General features: G+C 38.0%; 1 protein-coding gene across 1 annotated transcript; it reads right to left on the bottom strand.

Annotated features, from left to right (window-relative positions):
• Positions 1-567: 567 nt before the first annotated feature.
• On the bottom strand, positions 568-2,081 carry LOC138144333 (dynein light chain 1, cytoplasmic-like). The gene is made up of 2 exons (XM_069065662.1): positions 1,911-2,081; positions 568-1,210 (listed from the first exon to the last, which is right to left on the bottom strand). The coding sequence occupies exons 1-2, from the start codon at positions 2,079-2,081 to the stop codon at positions 881-883; spliced, it is 501 nt and encodes a 166-aa protein (XP_068921763.1). The 3' UTR covers positions 568-880.
• Between the last annotated feature and the right edge of the window lie 18,875 nt (positions 2,082-20,956).

Raw genomic sequence — 20,956 nt, forward strand, 5'->3', positions numbered from 1 at the left:
TTGGATTTTTTCAACCTCTATTTTGTCTTCTGGTTCTAAAACATCAGGGCAATTTTGCTTGAGAATTCTTGAAAGATGATTTCCAGGTTCTTTTTTTTTTATCATGATTTTCAGGTAGTCCAATAATTTTTAAATTATCTCTCATGGATCTCTTTTCCAAGTCAGAGGTTTTGCCAATGATATGTTTCACATTGCCTTTTATTTTTTTAATTTTTTTGGATCTGTTTCAAAGTATCTTGATTTCTCCTAAAGTTCCTAGTTTCAATTTCCTCCAAACTAATTCTGAAGGAATGACTCTCTTCAGAGAGGTTTTGAAATCCTTTTTCCATCTGGCAAATTCAGCTGACTTTTTAAGGCATTTTTCTCCTCATTGCCTTTTTGAGCCTCTTTTGCTACGTGTGTTAGTCTATTTTTTAAGGTGTTATTTTCTTCAGTCATGTTATTGACTCTCATTTCATAATTTTCTTGCATCTTTCTCATTTCTCTTTCCAATTTTTCCTCCATGTCTCTTATTAGATTTTCAAAATCCTTTTGAAACTCCTCTATGGCCTGTAAGCAGCTCATATGTTTCTTTTTTTTTTTAACACACATCTCCAACAGGTTTATTTTTAAAAGAGGAAGCTGGCTTTTTTCTGAGTGGGGGGAGAATAGCAGAGTTTGGAATAGAAAATCAATACCAAGGTAAGCTGTATTTTGCTAAGTGTTTTATGACCACAACAAACTAGTACATAGGATGCCCTGTACAACAGCACAATAAAGACTTAAAGCTCGAGGTGTTCCCATGGCAATGCTGAAGATAGTTCAGTCTCTGGTATTTGGAATTTAGGCTTCAGTCCTTGTGATCTGGATGGCTCTCAGGGCAGGAGGCACAGGCCATGCTCTAACCAGACTTGAACAGGAGAATGGTGACATGGCCCAGGTAGAAGTAGATGAAGTACTTTGTCTCGTGCATCACGTAGCTGCCGAAGTTCCTCCCCACGATGCAGTGCCAGGTGGGGTTATACTTCTTGTCAAACTCCTTCTTGATATGGGCTGCTATGTCCTTCTCTATGTTGTACTTCTCCAGGGCCTTGGTGGCACACTCCACAGAGTCCTGCTGCATCTCCTCTGACATGACTGCATTTTTGATCACGGCCTTGCGGTCACACCAGGTTACCTCGGGTTGGGGGCGCTGGCGGCTGTGACGGGTCCTGGCGGGAGGGGGCGGCGGCTGTGCGGCTCAGGCACTCCGTCCAACCTGGCAGGTGCTTTCACTGCCTAAGCCATTGGGCATCTCAGCTCATATGTTTCTTGAAAGCTTTTGGTGCAGGAGTTCTGATGTCACTGTCTTCCTCTTGTTCCATGCTTTGATCATTTTTGTCCCAGAAATAGTATTGTAAAGTTGGATTGCTCTTCTTGGTTTACTTCCTTTGCCTGCTCATGTTGCCATTCAATTACCTGACTTCTGGGCTTTTGCCACAGTAAGACTCTATTACCAGACAGCAGAGCTTTATCCCAAATGATGAGGTTTTTTCAGCTGCCAAATGTATTGGTTGGCTGCCCTCTCTGAAGCCTTCCTATGCTCTGGCAAGCTGCTCAGAGACCCCAGTACCTCCACCCTACCCAGCAATCCAGAACCAAGCAGGTTGAAGGAAGAGCAATTACCCCTCACACTGTTGCTTGGTCCCCATACAATCTGCAGGCCAGGAGCTGAACCAGCCACTTGGCTTCGGCTGCACTGCTGCTGTGCCTTTGCAGCTTCTCATCCCAGGGGCAAAAGTTAACCGCACTCCCTAACTACTGGATCCCAAAATCCACACTGCACTGACCTTGCACTTTTATCATCTATTGTTTAATTCTGGAAACCACCACAGCTGCTGGGGATCTGAAATCCCTCCAGTCAGGAGCTAAGGCTAAAACCTTCAGCTTACTTGGGGCTGGGTTTGGCTCCTAGGCACTTTGATGGCCAATTCCTGGCTGCCTTCCAGGCTGTCCTCAGTGGGAGTTAGATTTTCTATGTCTTTTTGTGGGTTCTGTAGCTCCAAAGTTTGTTCAGAGTTCCCTTTTAGAGGATTTGGGGTAGGTGTAAACTGGAGCCTCATGGAAGTCTTGTTTCTACTCTGCTATCTTGTGAAAGCAGTTCTTATGGAAAGTTTTATAGCTGTGTTTACATGAATAAAATAGAGAAAGAGGAGATCAATTAATTGGGTATGCAACTATAAAATCGAATAAAAGAACAAATACAAACCCACCAAATAAATACCATATGATAAATAATTAAAACCAAAAGAGAGATTAATAAATTTGGAATTAATAAAACTACTAAACAAATTAAAAATAAGAGCTTTTTATAGGGGAAATAAAACAGATAAAATTTTGATTTATTTGATTGAAAAAAAGAAAGAAGAAAAATAAATTTCCAGTTTCAAAAATGAAAATAGCAAATTCATCACCAAAGAAGAAGAAATTGAGACAATAATTAACAACTATTTTTCTCAACTGTATTCCATTAAATTCAACAATCTTAATGAAATGGGGGAATGTTTACAAAAAATATAAATTGTGCAGATTAAAAGGAATAAATAAAATATTTAAATTAACCTATTTAAGAAATTGAGCAAGCTGTTAATGAACTTAGCAGAGGAAAATCTGCAAAACAAGATGGATTTACAAATGCATTCAAAGAAAGTTATAAAGGACAATTAATTCTTTTACTATTTAGAGTATTTGGGAAAATTGGCAAAGAAGGGGTCTTATAAATTATTTTAATATAGAAATGTGGTACTGATAACTAAGCTGGGAACAGTTAAAACAGAGAAACAAAATTATAGAATAATTTCCCTAATTAATATAGATGAAAAATTTTAAATAACACATTAGCAAAAATATTATAGAGAATTTTCTGAAGAATAAAAAAAAATTATGACTCAGTGGAGTTATATCAGGAATGCAGGGCTGGTACAACGTTAGGAAAAATATCAGCATAATTGATCATATCAACAACAAAATAAACATAAAGTATAAAATAATCTCAATGTAAAAAAAGCTAATGACAAATACAATACCTGTTCCTATTAAAGAGACTAGAGAGCATAGGAATAAATGGAGTCCTCCTTAAAATTATAAGCAGCATCTACCTAAAACCATTAGCAAGAATTATATGGAATGAGAAAAAGCTAGCAGCATTTTTAAATTAAATTTTGTGTCTATTTTTAGTTTACATTATTCATTTACAGACGATTTTGAATTACAAATTTTCTCCCTGTCTTTCCCCTACCCACCACTCCAAAAGAGCAATCCCACTGTATACACACTCCCCCAATCTGCTCTCTCCTATGTCCTCCCCCATGCTCTCTTACTTTCTGGTAGGGCAATATAGATCTCCATACCCCAGTGCCTATATATCTTTTTTCCCAGTTGCATGTAGAAATAAATAATAATAATATTATTATTTTTAATATTTGATTTTAAAACTTTGCATACCAGATTCTTTCCCTTTCTCTCTCATGACCCACCCTTAGTGGATAGATAAACAATTTGATGTAGGTTGTGCATATGGAGTCATGCAAAACATTTTCATAGTGGACATAGTGAGAAAGAATGATTACACTTCCCTCCATCCTATGCTGCCTGCTACTTGTTCTATTCTCTACTTTGACCCTGTGCCTTATCCTAAGTGTGTATTTCTAACTACCCTCTCCCCAACCTGCCCTCCCCTTCCATCATCCCCCCTCTCATCCCCTTTTTCCTATTCTCCTATAGGGCGAGATACCTTATTTAGTGTGTATGTCATTCCTCCCTAAGTCAAATTCAAAGAAAGTAAGGTTGACCCATTCCCTTTTGCCTTCCTGTTCTTCCCCTCCACCATAACAGTTTTCTGTTGTCTTTTCTATATGAGATAATTTACCCCATTCTGTCTCTCACCATCTCTTCTCATTATATTCCTCTCTCACCTATCAATTCCACCTTTTAAGTATCTGGTGGCTGCAGAGCTGCCACTCCTCTACCGCTTTTCCCTCTGAAGGCAGAGTTTAGAATGTGCCTCCATCCACCCAAGTTCCAACAGAGTTCTACACTGACATTTTACTTTGTCTTTGACATTTATGCGTTCGTATTTCATGAAACTGCCACGGCTGCTGGTGATCCACTCTCCTTAGGTCTGCTAAAGCAGTTGCTGGTGGGGACCACCCTGGGGCTAAAACCACTGCCTCAAGTAGGGCTGGACTCAGTTCTCAGTGCACTGTGATGGACCCTTCCTACCAGCCTGTTGGGCTGCATTCAGAGGAGATTTGTTTCTCTCTGTCACTTTGTTGACTCTGCAGCTCCAAAATTTGTTTAGAGTCATATTTTATAGTTAGTTGAGGTGGTTATGGGGGGAGGTCAGGGAGTTTTACTGCTTCTACACTGCCATCTTGACTCTGCCACAGTGCTAGAAGCATTTCTAAAAAGATCAGGGATGAAACAAGGATTTCCATTATCCCCACTGTTATTCAATATGGGACTAGAAATATAAGCTTTAGAAATAAAGGAAGAAAAAGAAACAGAAGGAATTAGGGTAGGCAAAGAAGAAACATATCTATGATTCTTTGAAAATGATATGAGTAAAGAATTCTAGGAAACAAAGTATATATTACTTGCAATAATAAACAACTTTAGCAAAGTTGCAGGATATAAAATAAACACACATAAATCATTGGCACTTCATGTGTTGCTAATGAGGCTCAACAGCAAGAGATAGAAAGAGAAATTCTATTTAAAGTTACATTAAGAATTATAAAATATTTGGAGGTCTATTTACCAAAAGAAAGCCAGGAACTATAGAAACATAATTGCAAAACACTTTTCACAGAAATAAAGTCTCATCTAAACAACTGGAAAAATATCAGTTGCTTATGCATAGGCCTAGATAATATAATAAAGATGACAATTCTGGGGGTGGAGACAAGATGACGGAGTAGAAGCACAAACTTGATGTGAACTCCTTCTCCAACTCCTTCCAATATATATAAAAAAGTTACTCTAAACAAACTTTAGAGCTACAGGACCCACAAAGTGACAGAGAAAAATAAATCTCCTGCTGAAGGAAGCCCAGCAGGTGGACAGAAAGGGTCTATAGAACCTAGATGGGAGCCGAGTACAGCTTGGAATGAGTTGCAAGGTTCCAGCCCCAGTGTGGCACCAAACAGCGACCACCAGAGCAGATTTCATGAGAGTGAATCATCAGTATCTGTGGCAGTCTCCAGACTTTTGAACCAATAAAGAGTAAAGACAAAGTAAATGATAAGTGTGGAACTCGGTTGAAATAGGGAGAGGGAGGGGACTGAAGAGAGCAGTTCAGCCCCTGCCCCAATGGAGCAAGAAGCAGGGGAGGTATAGAGGCTGGGAAGCCCCACTGTGTGGCTGCTTCCAGAGCTCCTGGCCAGCAGATGTAGGGGGACAAAGCTAACATTCATAGGGTAATGGTTCTTGCTGCAACCTGCTTGGATCTGGATCATTGTCTTGGGTGTTGGTCCTGGGGTATGATCAGTGAGCCAGAGCTTGTGGGGGCTGTAGAGAAAGCTTCCTTCTAATAGCTCCAGCAGTTTCAAAAATCACAGTAATTTGGGACATAGCTCTCTCCATTCTTCCATTCTGGAAGCATGGTTCTCCTGTGGCAAAGAGCTCAAAAGTCAAGTAATAGGCTGGCAATATGAGCAAAAAAGAAAGGGAGAGATAGATTAGGGTAAATTATCTCATATAAATGAGGCAAAGAAAGCTGTTACAATGGAAGGGAAGAGCAGAAAGGTGAAGGGGAATGGGACAAACTATTTATCATTGAATTTGGCTTAGGGAGGGAATAACATGCACTCTCAACTGGGTATCTTACCTTACAGGAAAATAGGGACATAGGGGATAAGAGGGCAGATGATAGAAAGGAGGGCAGATTGGGTGAGAAGGTAGCTAGAAGCAAACATTTTTGAAAATGGATAGGGCCAAAGGAGAAAATAGAATAAGTGGGGGGCAGGATAAGATGGAGAGAAATATAGCTAGTCTTTCACAGTGTAACTACTATGGAAATGATTTGCGTAAATATACATGTACAAACTATATTGAATTGCTTATCTTCCCAGTGGGGGTGGGTGAGGAGTGAAGAAGGGTAAACATTTAGAACTCAATGTTTTAAAAACAAATGTTTAAAAAATTAGTTTTTTACATGCAACTAGAAAATAAGATATACAAGCACTGGGGTATAGAAACCCATCTTGCCCTACTACACTTTTAGAGAGGTGGATGGGGGAGGATATAAGAGAGAACAGAATGGGGCAAGGTGTATTGAATAGGCTTTATATTTTGTGGGGTGGTAGGCAAAGCCGGGGAGAAAAAAAATTGTAACTTAAAATGTTGTGGAAATGAATGTTGAAAATTAGAAATAAATTAATTAATTAAATTTTAAAAAGAGAGATAAAAATATAAAATGAATTTACTAAGTATTTTCCTTCTTTCCTGCAACTGAAAACGTTTCCTGCTATTTATTCTGCAACAACTATTTTTATCCCTGCCTGTTAATACTAAAGATTGCTTCTGAACTGTGCTTGAGCATTTCTGCTCTTGCAAGCTGCTTCAGGGAACTAGAATTTGCTTTCTCCACTTATGCCAGAGAGATAACTGGGAAGGTTGTTGATTTAATTTTTGTGTAAGGTCCCAACATTTTGTCTCTATTTGCAATTATGCCCTCAGACTCACTAAATTGCCATAATTTTCATGGATGTATCTAATCTGTATACAATATCAACACATAGCAATTTAATTTTATTGGGATTTTAATTCCCTATTGAACTAATATTTTTCAATTGAAAGAAATTTCCAGACCACATCCCCTCTCAATTACAAAATATGAAAAAGGGAATATTTAATTTTAAGGCACCACATGAGAATTGTATATAGATTTATTTAGTATGACAAATTTTCAGTAACAAAGAAAAACTTTCCCCCAAAAAAGATCTTTCCATTCTGAACTGTGGGGGATCCAATGTATGATGAAAATAATTTAATTGTGATAGACCTGTTTTGGAGCAAAACTTTACAGGAGCAAATGCTTTAAAACTCAACTGGACTAGAATTACTAATAGAAGGAAAAGGAAAGAGCTTAAGAATTTATATTGTACCTACTCTTTTCAAGGTCCTACACACATTTTATCTGTCCTTTAAATGATTAAAAACTAAAGCCTGAAAAGGTCATGATAATGCAGACATTGAAAATTCAGGCACAAGCATACCCTCAATAAAACTGACCAAAAGTTATTTTAACTCCCTCTTCTCTTTTACTCATAAATCCAATCAGTTGTCAAGTCTTAACAATTCAACCTTGAAAACATATATTACTTCTTTCACTTCCTTTCTACTCATGAGGTCATCACAAAAGTCTAAATCCTTTATCACATCTAGCCCTTAAGACCTCTATTGGAATTCACATACTAATTGGTTTCTTTCCTCTCCAAGTCATCCTTCATACTAGTGCCAAAATGATTTTCATAAAGCACCCCTCTTACTCTGTCACTTCCCTGCTCAATGAAGTACAGCAACTTCATAATTCTTCTGTTATCAAATACCATTTTGACTATTTAGCTTTTAAAGTCCTTCACAATCTATCCAACCTACCTTTCAGCTTTACAATATATTAATTCCCATCAATTTGCTGGTATAGTGGAGAGGAGTGCAAGAATTGATATCAGGAAGACTTTACTTCAAATTCTTACCTACTAGTTGTAGACAAAATACTGAAACCCTACCTGCTTCAGTTTCATAATTTCTAAAATTGTGATAATAACTGTACGTGCCTTCTTGTGCTACCATGAACATAAAATGAAAACAAAATGTAAAAAATTTTGAGAAACTTAAAGTACTATCTATCAGCAGCATCACCAGCATCACCATCATTAATGAACTAAATGATCCAATCTGATTGAATTTCTCACTCTTTTTACATATGATATTCTACCATTCATATCCATAGACTTTTATATTTTTCCTGCATTTACTGGGGAAAAAATAAACAGTAAATGTGTCAAAACTAGAGTATAATTTCCCAAATGATTTGTTGCCTTTCTAGGAGCACAGTGCCTTGGAAATAATAGGCACTTAATAAATATTAATTGACTGGCTGACTGATATCATACAACATCAGATAATGTAATATGAAACTCAGCTAATATAAATATACTTAAAAACACCATGTAGCCAAGAGCTGAAACAAATAGATTCATATAGAGACTAATCTTGATAACCTATTATTTGGAATGCTAACATTCCAACCTGGATTTTTGTTCAAGTCAAAATCTATTTAGAACTATAGATTAGCAGCACTACAGTTATTTTAAAAAAGTCATTATTTTCAGTCCAAAATGATAAGGAATTTTTTTTCTTTGACTTAAAAGCTGATTCTTTTAGGTTTTCTAAAGATATAGTGTGATTATGCACTAAGCCTCTATAAAGCCAATAGGGAATAAAAGTACTTCTATACATTGGGTGGGAAGCAATATCTAGACTCAATTATACGTGGAGACTAGCACTGAAGTCTACAAGAGATAGAGTGGATTATAGTGGCATCACTAAAGTAAGGTAAAGTGAAGAAACAATATAAAGGGTTATTTCAATGAAAGGCAATAAACCTGGGATAAAGTGGTAGGATTTCAAAATTAAGAGAAATCACAGCTAAAAGACATAGTGGTGATTTGTCAGGAAGGAAGGAAAGAAGAGAGGGAGGGGGAAGGAAGAAGAAAATAAAGTAAGAAGGTAGAAAGGAATGAAGAAAAAGAGAAGGAAGAAGGAAGGGAGGGGAAAGAAGGATAAAAGAAAGAAAGATGGGAGAAATGGAAGGAAGGAAGGAAGGAAGGAAGGAAGGAAGGAAGGAAGGAAGGAAGGAAGGAAGGAAGGAAGGAAGGAAGGAAGGAAGGGAGGGAGGGAGGAAGGAAGGAAGGAAGGAAGGAAGGGAGGAAGGAAGGGAGGGACGGGAGAAGAGGGAGGGAGGGAGGAAGGAAGTACAGAGTATTCATTACAGAAGTACAGTGGACTGATACAGGGTTACAGGTGAGGAACAATCTCCTCCATTGGTATTTACCAAATTATCTACATTTTATAATCTTAGAAAGTTTTCTGGGTATCCAGATGACTTGCCTTGGGTCACATAGTCTGTTTGTGGTAGATGAAGTATTTCACTTCAAATCTTCATTATTCTGGTTGCTTTTAATTATTTTTTTTCCTTGAACTGTGGTTTTCAGAATTTGACTATAATATTCCTATGAGTTTTCCTCAGAGTATCTATTTACAGTGGTGTAATGGATTATTTATCTATTTCTACTCTCCCCACTCCTTGTTCTATAGGTTCAAGACAAGTGTCTTTAGTTATTCCATCTATTACTGTATCAATAATCTTTTATGATCATAGCTTTCAATTAGTCTCATTATTTTTGTTTTCTCTTTTTAATGTATTGTACAGATCTGTTGTTTTTCTTAGAAAATATTTCACTTTCACTACTATTTTTTCATTATTCATATATTATTTAATTATTTCTTGATCTCTTATAATTTCACTGATTGTCTTTCCCAATTCTAATTTTCAAAGTGTCATTTTCTCCCTTAAGATTCTGGATCTCCTTTTCAAATTGCTTAACTTTCCTGTCATAATTTTCTTATTTTTTCTTGTATTATTTCTTTGTCTTTTCTTTTCTTTTCAACTTTTCCTCAATCTCTGTTATTTGATTTTTAAAGTCATTTTAAAAGATCTATGTATTCTTTTGGGTCAGGTGACCATTTGACGCTATTCTTTTGGTAGAATGGGGTTTCTTTACTTCAATATTGTCCTCTGAAGATAAACTCCAGTCTTCTCCATTTACATAATATCTTTCTGTGGTTGGATTCTTTCTCCTTTGCCTGTACATTTTTTACAGTAATAACTTATTTTGTTTTTGTATTCACCTCTAGCCCTGGGGTATGTTGGATTGTGCCTCTTGCCCCAGATCTTCAGTTATCCCATCTAGCCTGGAACCATGGCCAAATTTCCAAGCTCCTGTAAGTGTTCACATTCAGGGGCATATAGCCCCACTCTTTCTTCACTCACTGAGCACATGCTGTTTACTTCTCACCCCCACTGCTCTTCAAAGCACAGCTGGGTCTGTCATTACTTGTCAGCAGAGGTTCCGTCAATACTCCTGGGCTCAGATGCCCAACTACCCTCACTATCCTAGGAATAAAATATCCTATGGCTAAGGAAGAGGTAGCCTATCAAACCAATTAATCACACTGCTTGCTGCTTGTCATTTAAGCAACTTGTAGCTGGTTGTTAAAGTGAACCCTAGTCTGGAGGTGTTTATTCTTCAAAAGGAATGCACAGTATAACTGCTGTGATGGACCCCCCCTATTTCAGTAGCACTGAGTTATGGCACCAGCAGTGGTCAGCTAGCTGTACTCCCTGGACATGTCATGGGTCCCACTCCTGATACTGTAGTGCATTTCTCACACTAATAGGGGACTTTACAAAGACCTCTCCGCAGTGTATAATTTCTCCAGAAAACTTCATTTTTTTCAGTTGCAAAACAAAGTATCAGAATTTGCACTGTGCTGCAACATGATTAGGAGAAAAGATGTACATCTGATAAAGATGTTGCACTGGACTCTTGAGAGTAGGCACTTTTAAAGGCAATCACCCACAGCTCTCCTGAGGAATACTACTGTGAATAACTGTAAGGGTTTAATCTCATAGTATAATGAGGTCTCTATTTATTCAACAATAAACTAAAGCAAAATATGCAGAAACTAAAGCACAATATTCACAACATACCATAACCACTTATTACTAAGGTGGCCATAGAGTCTTAAACAAAACATGTCATTCAGTAAGTCACAATATCCTTAATCAATATAGAGTAACCAAGTAAAGTCTTCTTTCATCTTCATTGAGACTGGCTTCCATTCATCCTTAAATCAATCATCCTTAATGGGTAATCATCTTTAAGACAATCATCCTTAAAGGCAGCAGAAAGTACAAACACCACAGCATGAGTTACAGGAAGTTACAATATCATCAGTAATCACTAGTAAACAAGAAAAGTCTTCTTTCATTGTTACTTGAGGCTGACTTCCAAACTCCATGGTTCCAGCTCTTGCCTGAATTCACCTGACTCTTCCCTGGATTCACACAAAGGCAGCTGTTAGGTGCAAGGGGACTGCTCTACTCCAAGTTAAGGAAGACAGAGCTACAACAATATTTACACACATTAAGCTCAACAGAGGTACAACAATATTTAAACACATTACTTGCACCGTCGTCTCAATTCGCTTTCTCTCTGACAAAGTTAATACAAACCAATAGACAAAGCTTCTGTTTGAAAAATCGAACACAAATCAACAGTAAAGTGCCAGGACTTCTGTAAACAATAGTAAAGTCTTCTTTCAGGACTCCTGTAAACAGCAATGATGTTATCTTTCAAAAGACAGAATGTTTCATTCTGACAAAGTAACACAGTCAGAAGAGAGGGACAAACTTCTGAAATCACAAACATGCTTTCTCTCAGTTCTGCTTAGTCCCCGCTCATGTTTGAGGTTTTATCTGCTCCCCTCCTTCCTTCTCCTCCCTTCCTGTTCTATTCATCTTGTTCCAGTCTTTCAGCAAGCTCCTCACATCTTGCAGTCCATGTGATGACTTAAGTTCTTTTAAGAGAAGGGAAGGTCTGCAAACTGTTAGGCCTATTCAGAGCTACACAATTTTTACTGTTTCCCCCCAAAACTTGACACAATCAAAAGAGAGGCTCAAAGACACTTTAATAGCTGAAACAAGAAGCAAAGTACTACTTTTCTTGCCATTACACCAGTCAGTATCCAACTATCTTTTATTTCCTCAGGGTGCTTGATGCCTTCATGCTGCTGCCTCCTCAACCCCCCTCCCCCCCCAACCTGCAAAAGTCCCTTGCTCTCTTAATATGCTTATGGTTTACCTTTCATGTTTAAATCATATACACATTTTTATCTTACCTAGGTGAGAGACTAAGTATCTCCAGATTGATTATAAGTAGTAGTTTAATTAATCATTATGAATATTTCTAAAACAAGGGCAATCTTTGGTCTGGGGTGACTGGGCAAACAGTTTAGTGGATTCCCACCCAAATATTAATTATCCATGGTAAGAGGAAATGGCCAGAGGAAACAGTAAATCCTCACAAAGAACCCCCCCCCAAAAAAAATCCCCATGGTAAATATAGAAAATAGACAAAGAGAGGAGGAGCTATTGAGTTCATTACCAATGACTGAGGGATACTTTTGGTTTTCTGTTCAGTAATGAGCTTGGGTGTTAAGCCATTGTTATGTCCAGTGTTTGTGTATTGATCATGTACTGGTCAGAGATAGGTCATGATATTCTTGTTATACCTTTCATTGGCCATAGTATCTTGTTATGACTCAGTGGACAAAATATAATTCAGTTCCAAAGTTATGATTCTAAACAGGGCACCATATTCAGGTTTCCACCTTTCACAGAGTTTAAGTTTTTATGGCTTTTCAATTATTATTGTATTTTTTTTTCTTTTTCCCAATATGAATCCCATACTTTGTATATATTAAAAATGTTTGTCTATACCTAGATTTTGCCATATAGTTTTCCAGTTTTCCTAGCAGTTTTTTTATCAAATAGTGAACTTTTGGCCAAAAGCTAGGAAATTTTAGTTTATCAAAAGCTAGATTTCTATGATCATTTACTGATTTTTTTTTTTTTTTGCTTTTTGGAGGGCAATTGGGGTTAAGTGACTTTCCCAAAGTCACATGGCTACTTTTTGCATCGAGTATCTGAGGTCGGATTTAAACTCAGGTCCTCCTGAGTCCAGGGCCAGTGCTCTATTCACTGTGCCAATTAATTGCCCTCATTTGCTGAATCTTATGTACCTAATCTATATCACTGCTCTACCACCCTATTTCTTAGGCAGTACCAGATAGTTTTGATAATTACTGCTTTATAATATACTTTCGGTTTGGGGCCAAAATGGCAGAGTAAAAGCAGGAACTTGCTTGAAATCTTGGTCCAACTACCTCTAATATCTGTAAAATATGACTCTAAAAAAATTTAGAGCTTCACCATCCACAAAGTGAGAGAGAGAAACAAATATCCTGCTTAGGGCAGCCTGACAGGACAACAGGAATGTTCTATTGCATCAAGCTGGGAGCGGAGCACAGGCTTTGTGAGCCTTGCAGGCCCAGGGCAGCCCAGACCCAAGGCACAGACTAGTCAAAGCAGATTTCAGGAGAGTGAATCACTGACAGATGTGGTGGTTTCCAGAAATCTTCACCCATAAACCCAAAAGAGAAAGGAAAAGATCAGTGAGGAAATTCTGTTGGAACTGGGTGCAAAAGGACCAGAGTTTGGCCCCTGCCCCCAGAGTACTGGGGGTGATGGTGGCTACAACTGCTGCAACTGCTGCTGCTTCCAGCTCTAGACGTACATATATTAGGGGGATGCAGTGACTTTCCAGAGGTGTAATGGAAATGCAAATTAAATATCTTCCCTGCCCCTAGGCAGTGATAGGCTTGATTTGAAAATATACTCTTCCCCCTAATAGGCAGGAGGCTTGGTTTCAGGAATGCCCATAGCTTGATGCTGTGTGATTGGGCAGTGGGTCAAGAGGATGGTTACATTCTCTCACCCAGGAGAAGGCTATATAATTCCTGATGTGAGGCTTTGCTTTGGGGCTCACTTTGAGAAGTTTTGTGTGATTTGAACAGATGATACTCTGGGTAGCCGTTGAGAGGTCCCCGGCTTTGTAAAAGCCAGATGTTGATGCTTCCCTCTCTGGTAACTGTGATTTGGTAGGGATGTAATGGTTGGACAGTTTGGAAGCCTGTCTGCTTCATCTGTTTCTCTGTCTTGTAACTTCTGTCTTTGTTTTCTGATGTTTGGGGTGCTGACCTTTTCCCCCTGAACTACATAAATGATATATGTTTGATTGATTAAAGTAAGCTTGTTAACCCATTTTAAGTTGCTTTCCATTAGAAAAGCAGATCTAATAACCTGTGTTGGCAGCCACCCTGGGGATTCTGGGTTGCTTGCTGCCACAAGAGGGTATTTGCAGGAATCTCTCTGCTGATGCAGAGTGAAGATTATCTTGCTTTTTCCTGCTTGGATCTGGGTCACAGGCTTGGGTGGTGGTCCTGGGGTTAAAAGTGCTGGCATGGAAGAGTTTGTTGAGGCTGTGGAGAAAAAGTCTTCCTCATAGTTTTGAGACATGTGCCTGGTAGAAAGCCTGACAACAGCTGCCACAAAACCACAGAAATTTGGGGCACAGCACTCTCTACTCTGGAAAAAAAACAGGGTTCTACTGTGGCAAAGTTCTCAAAAGTCAAGTAATTGTCTGGCAAGAAGAGCAAACAGAGGAAGCACAATTAGACTACAGAAACTTTTTGGAGGACAAAGAGAAAAAAACACAGAATGAGAAGAAGACATCAAAGTTAAAATGGCATTCAAAATCTCCAAGAAAAAATACGAATTGGTCTCAGGCCTTTGAGGATCTCAAGAAGGATTTTGAAAATCATATAAGAAAAGTATAGGAAAAAATGGGAACATAAATGAGAATGATGCAATAAAATCATGAAAAAACAAGTTAACAACCTGACTGAAGAAAATAAAACCCTAAAAATTCGACTAACTCAAATGGCAAAAGAGGTCCAAAAAGCCAATGAGGAGGATGCCTTTAAAAGTATATTTGGCCAGATGGAAAAGGAATTTCAAAAGATCACTGAAGAAAATTATTCCTTCAAAATTAGATTGGAGCAAATGGAAGTTAATGACTTTATGAGGAATCAAGATACTATAAAACAAGTCCAAACAAATGGAAAAATAGAAGGCAATGTGAAATGCCTTATTGGAAAAACCACTATGTAGATAAGATTACTTAAAAATTGTTGGACTACCTGAAAGCCATGATCAAAAAAAGAGCCTAGGCATCATCTTTCAAGAAATTATCAAGGAAAATTGCCATGATATATTAGAACCAGAGGGCAAAATAAAAATTGAAAGAATTGACCAATCACCTCTTGGAAAGGTCCCCAAAATAAAACTCCTAAGGAATATTATAGCCAAATTCCAGAATTCACAGGTAAAGAAGAAAATATTATAAGCAGTCTTGAAGAAACAATTTCAGTATTGTGGAAACACAATCAGGATCACACAGTATCTAGCAGCTTCTATATAAAGGGATTGATGAGCTTGGAATATGACATGCTGGAGGTCAAAGGTGCTAGGATTAAAGCCAAGAATCACTCACCAAGAAATACTGAGAATTATGATTCAGGAGAAAATATGCTAATTCAATAAAATAGAAGACTTTCTAGCATTCTGGATGAAAAAAATTATACGTGAACAGAAAATTTGACTTTCAAATAGAAGAAGCAATAGAAGCAAGAAAAGGTAAACACAAAAGAGAAATCATAAGGTACTTATTAAAGTTGAACTATTTGCATTCCTACATGGAAAGATGTATTTGTAATTCATGAGATTTCTCAGTATAAGGACAGTTGAAGGGATTGTGTCTGTATGTATGTATATACACACATGTATATGTTTATATGTATACATACATATATGCATGCATAGGTGGGTTATATATGTATGTGTATATGTATTTGTGTATATGTCTGTATATGTATACATAGACAGATAGCACAGCGTGATTTGAATGTGAAGGGATGATATAAAAATATGTATAATACAGTGTCAAATTTGGTTTGGCTAGGTCACCTTGCTTCACATTTGTGCTCAATAATTCCCTTGATATTCTTGAACTTTTAAGTTCTTCCAGATGCATCTTATTTTTTCTAGCTCTATAAATTAGTTTTTTGTAGTGTTATTGACATTGCATTGAATAAGTAAATCTACCCCTCTTATTTGTTTCTTTAAAATCCTTTTTAGGAAAATCTAGGAATTCTTTCTGTTATTGTATATCTTTCTTTGAAGCTTTGCTCATAGTTACTTTGATATTATTTTCCTCTGGGTGTGTGACTTGATCTTCCATGTCACCATAGCAGTTTATTATGGTCTGGCTCTTTTTTGTTTGCTTCTTTTCTACCCTATCTCTTGAATTTCAATTTTATGCTAAAGTGGGACTCTGCTTCAGGGGTAGAAGGACGTTTTCCCCTAGTTTTAGAACTTTTTTGCTGCTGTTTACAGAACTAGCTCTAGGGGCCTAGGGTTGGAGTCTATTGGTTGTTGGTGCTTCAAAGTTGGTATGATCTAAGGAGAGGTTTGACCACTGCTCTCCTGATCTTTGCTCTGTTTTTTACCCTTGAGCCTTGTTCCATTATAGCCACCATGGCTAATACTGTTTTGGCCCCGAAACTGTGACCAGGTCATGCCCTCTCCCCATCCTGTAACCACAAATGCTAGTGCTAGTCTCAGTCTTGATATTAGAACCATGGTTCTTATTCACATGTGAGTGATCACAAGCACTCCTTTAGATCCTCAAACCATTATCTGAGTCTCTTCCTCTGTGCCACATGTGCTATCACACCTTTTGGCCTTAGAATATCAACCCAGAATCATATATTTGCAATATAACAACAATACTATACCAAGTGCAAACAAATGGACCCCCATAATCTCCTTCTGACCAGTTTTCTGATCTTCTTATAATCCATGTCCTGTGAATTCTATAAGTCACTACCAATATAGTTACCCTCGCAGCGTACTGCTGGCTTAATGTACATGATCTTCTTTGGACTATTCCCTAATCTCAATCCAATTAAACTGACCTTTCCTGCCAACCTTCCAAATTGGCTTGGGCTGGAAAATTGTTTCACCCTCATCTTTTGTTGGTTCTAAAATTCCAAAATTCAATTACTGGCACTATTTTAAAATGGTTTGGAAGGCAATTTGGTCAAAAGGCTGTATGTTTATTCTGTCTTCTTGGCTCTACACCTGCACTTCTACCTCCAGTGAAAATTCTTGTAACTTTTTTTTAAACACCTCAAGTACACTCCTGTTTTTTTCCTCAATGAATTCAGTGTCTAAAGCATTCTTTATCTCCTCCTCAATTCTTGTCCTTATATATGGAAATTGTGAAATAAACAGACAATATGAATTAAATAGATTTGCTATTTTTTAGTCATTTTTAGTCCTGTCCAAATCTTTGGTACTTTTTTTTTTGGGGGGGGGATATTGTTCTTAGCAATTATACTGGACTGGTTTGCCATCTCCTTGTCAAGAACATTTTACAGATGAGGAAACCGAGCAAAATAGGGTCAAGTTACTTGCCTGGGGTCACACACTTTCTAGGTGGTTGAGACCAGATTTGAGCTCAGACCTTCTCTGACACTTAGGTGCTTAGATAGACATATAGATAGATAGATGATAGATGATAGATAGATAGATAGATAGATAGATAGATAGATAGATAGAGTGATAGTGTGATAGTAATGGAATTTAAAGATCCCCCTGTATTGGCTTGGTTTTTGGTTTGATTTTGTTAAAGCCCAGAGCTTGTTAATCCCACTTGTGGGATGGACTTGTTGACATGAAAAGAGAGGTCTGAACTGGGAGGAACTGGTGATGTAGATTTGGAGAGACACAAGAGAGAGGCAGAAGAACTTTTTGGAAGCAGCAACTTTGGAGGCAGAGAGAGACTGAGAGGATTGCTGAGGGCCACTTTCAATTGCCCAGGACTTTTGAGACCTGCCACCCAGAGCTGCCAAGGACTGAGGAGATATGGCTGTTATTCTGGTACTTTGTTTTGATGTTGTTTTGCCAGACTTGTCCAGTGGTGAAGGACAGTGCTGTTGTTGAAGAAGTTTTGGAACCTTGCTGTTGGTTCAGAGGTCCAGAGAATATTCTGCAGACAGAGAGTAAATACTGTCCGCTGGTGAAGGACAGTCTTGTTATTGCAGAAGTTTTGGAAACTTGCTGTTGGTTCAAAAGCCTTGAAGAAGGACATTCTTGTTGTATGTTTACAGAAATCCTGGAAGAGGGTTTTGCTAATGTTTTCAGGGGTCCTAGGACTGTTCTGCAGACAGAGAATGAATTAATGAAGACACTGGAAATGTGTCTTGTGGCCTTGCTAAGCTTTGTCTCCCCAGGAACAAAGATTGCTGAGAACTTGCCTCATGTCAAGATGAGGAAAAGACCTCCATTTCAATATTAAGTGATGTGCTTAAGTTTGTTGTAACCCTGGGGTAGATTTAATTGTGATCCAAGGATGGGGAACTTTTGACCTTTTTGTGTTCTGTGATTTAACAAATGAATGTACTTTATTTATGATTGGAAACTAATCTCCATTTGAGAACAGGGGCTTTGTGATGGACTAAATAAAGGTACAGCCGAGGGGTGGAGTAGTATTTGGAAGAGGGACTTTGTGGTTGATTAAATGAATGTAATGTCCAGGGGTGTGGTAGTACTTGATGAAATCACACTTAGTAAATGCTGTATTTTGAATGATGTCATATTTTGATATTCTCTGTTCTTAATTTGTCACTGAATAAAATGGAGAGCAGCTATGCTTGTATTTTGAACCTTGGGAATTTGACTTTGCTTGGCATTGCATTACAGATAGATAGATAGATAGATAGATAGATAGATAGATAGATAGATAGATAGATAGATAGGTAGGTAGGTAGGTAGATAGACAGATAGACAGATAGATATAACTCATACAAAGAGCAAAATCTTACAGTTCCTCAACTTCCTTATTTACATGACCTTATCCACTTTATCTTAGCTCCAAGTAAATATGATCATCCTGTTGATTTCTTCATTCCCCACAAATATATCTATCCTATTCCTTCTCTATACTCTTTATATTGGTAATCTCCTCAGTTCCTATGCATACCATTATGATTTCCATCGTGATGGTTATGGAGACTGTGTATACAGACTTCTCTACTAGCCTTCAGAGTCACATCTCTTATTGCATATTGGGCATTGAACTGCATGACACATAGATATCTTAAGCTGATCATGTTCAAAACTGACATCCAAATGATTTTTCTTTCTGAATTTCCCTATCTCTCTCAAGGGCATCACAATTTTCCCAGATACTCAGACTCAAAATGCATTCATTCTTTACTCTTCCCTCACTTACCATATCCAAACTCTCACCAAGACTTACTGATTTTTCCTTTGAATTTTCTTTCATTTATGCCCTATTTTATCCTCTGAGACAGCCGACCCTTCATTGCCTTATGTTTGGATTATCATAATTGTCTTTTAACTTCATTACATCATGTCTCTCCTCATGCCAGTCCATCCTACATTTAGGTGTCAAATTATTCTTACTAAAGCATGGGAGTGTCCATGTCTTCCCTTTATTCAATGAGTTCTACTGACATGCTATAATTCCCAAGTGATATAGGATCAAATATAATTTCATATTAAAAGTTCTTCACAGTGTGGCTACTTTCTACCTTTCAAGTTTCACATGTCCCCACCACAAATAGTTACATATTCTGTGATCCAGTGACTTTGTTCTTCTTCTTCCTTTTTTTTTTAAGCAATTGGGGTTATCTTGCTCAAGCTTACACAGCCAGTTATTTCTGGTGTGGTACTAAATATCAGAGCCCAGATTTGATTCCAGGTCATCATAGGTCATCCCAGGTCATCCCAGATCATCCCCGGTCATCACAGGTCATCCCAGATCATTCTGACTCTAGGGCCAGAGCTCTCACTCACTGAGTCACCTGGCCACCCCTAAGCAATTTGAGTTAAGTAATTTGCTCAAGGTTACATGGCCAGTTGTTTCTGGGTGGGTTCTAAGTGTCTGAACCCACCTTCGATGCCAGGTCATCCCGACTCTGCGGCTGGTGCTCTTACTGGCTGTGCTACCTGGCCTCCCTGACTTTGTTCTTCTTTGATATTGCTTGGGCAAGACACTCAGACTCCTGACTAGGCATTTTCATTGGTTGTCACCTCTGCCCGACATTCTCTCTCTTCCCACATCCACCTCTTTAATTTCTCACCAAAATTCCTTCATCTATAAGTAGATTTTCCTGAACCTCCTTAATAATATTCACTTATCTCTGTAGATTATCTTCAGCTTATTCAACATATATCTTGTCTGTATATAGTTCTTTTCATGTTGTTTCCCCCTATAGACCATGAGTTGAGACATAGGTAGTCTTTTATCTATATAATGAGTGCTTACTATAGTATTTGACAGTAGGCATTTTAAAGCTGTTTATTCACTCACTGACTAATGTTGTACTGAAAATAAATAACCAGCTGAATTGTTTCAGCCATGTCAGCAATTTACTTAGCAACAATGGACAAATAACTTTATCTTTCTTAGGTCCAATATTCTCATTTACAAAATGAGAAATTTGGATATAAGATCCTAATTCGTGCTGGCAACTGTGGAATTCTACAACTTAAGTTTTCTTTTTTTTTTCTTTTTGAATAAAATTTTATTTTATTTTTTTTTACACACACACATATATATCTTTGAATATTTGATTTTAAAACTTTCAATTCCAGATTCATTCCCTTCCCCCCCTGCCACCCACCCCCACTGGGGAGACAAGCAGTTCAGTATAGGTTATACATGTGCGGCTAATGCAAAACAATAACATAGTAGATGTATTGTAAAAGACTGACTATATTTCCCTCCCTCCTATCCCACCTCCCACTTGTTATATTCTCTACTTTTATCCTGTCCCTTTTCACAAGTGGGTGCTTCCAACTTCCTTCCCCCCCCAGCCTGCCCTCCCTTCCATCATCCCCCCTCACATCCCCTTCCCCCCCTATTCTCCTGGAGGGTGAGATCCCCTATTTAGTGTGTATTTCACTCCCTCCTCAAGCCAGATTCAATAGGAATAAGGCTGACCCATTCCCTTTTGCCTTCCTATTCTTCCCCTCCATTGTAACCATTTTCCCTTGCCTCTTCTGTATGAGATAGTTTGCCCCACTCTGTCTCTCCCCATCTCCTCTCATTATATTCCTCTCACCTCTAAATTTCACCTTTTAAGTATCATCCCTTCC

The sequence above is a fragment of the Petaurus breviceps genome, unplaced genomic scaffold (genome assembly GCF_028583685.1).
Source record: "Petaurus breviceps papuanus isolate PSGF00001 unplaced genomic scaffold, PetGlider_PUasm1.0 90696, whole genome shotgun sequence".
NCBI classification, from domain to species: domain Eukaryota; kingdom Metazoa; phylum Chordata; class Mammalia; order Diprotodontia; family Petauridae; genus Petaurus; species Petaurus breviceps.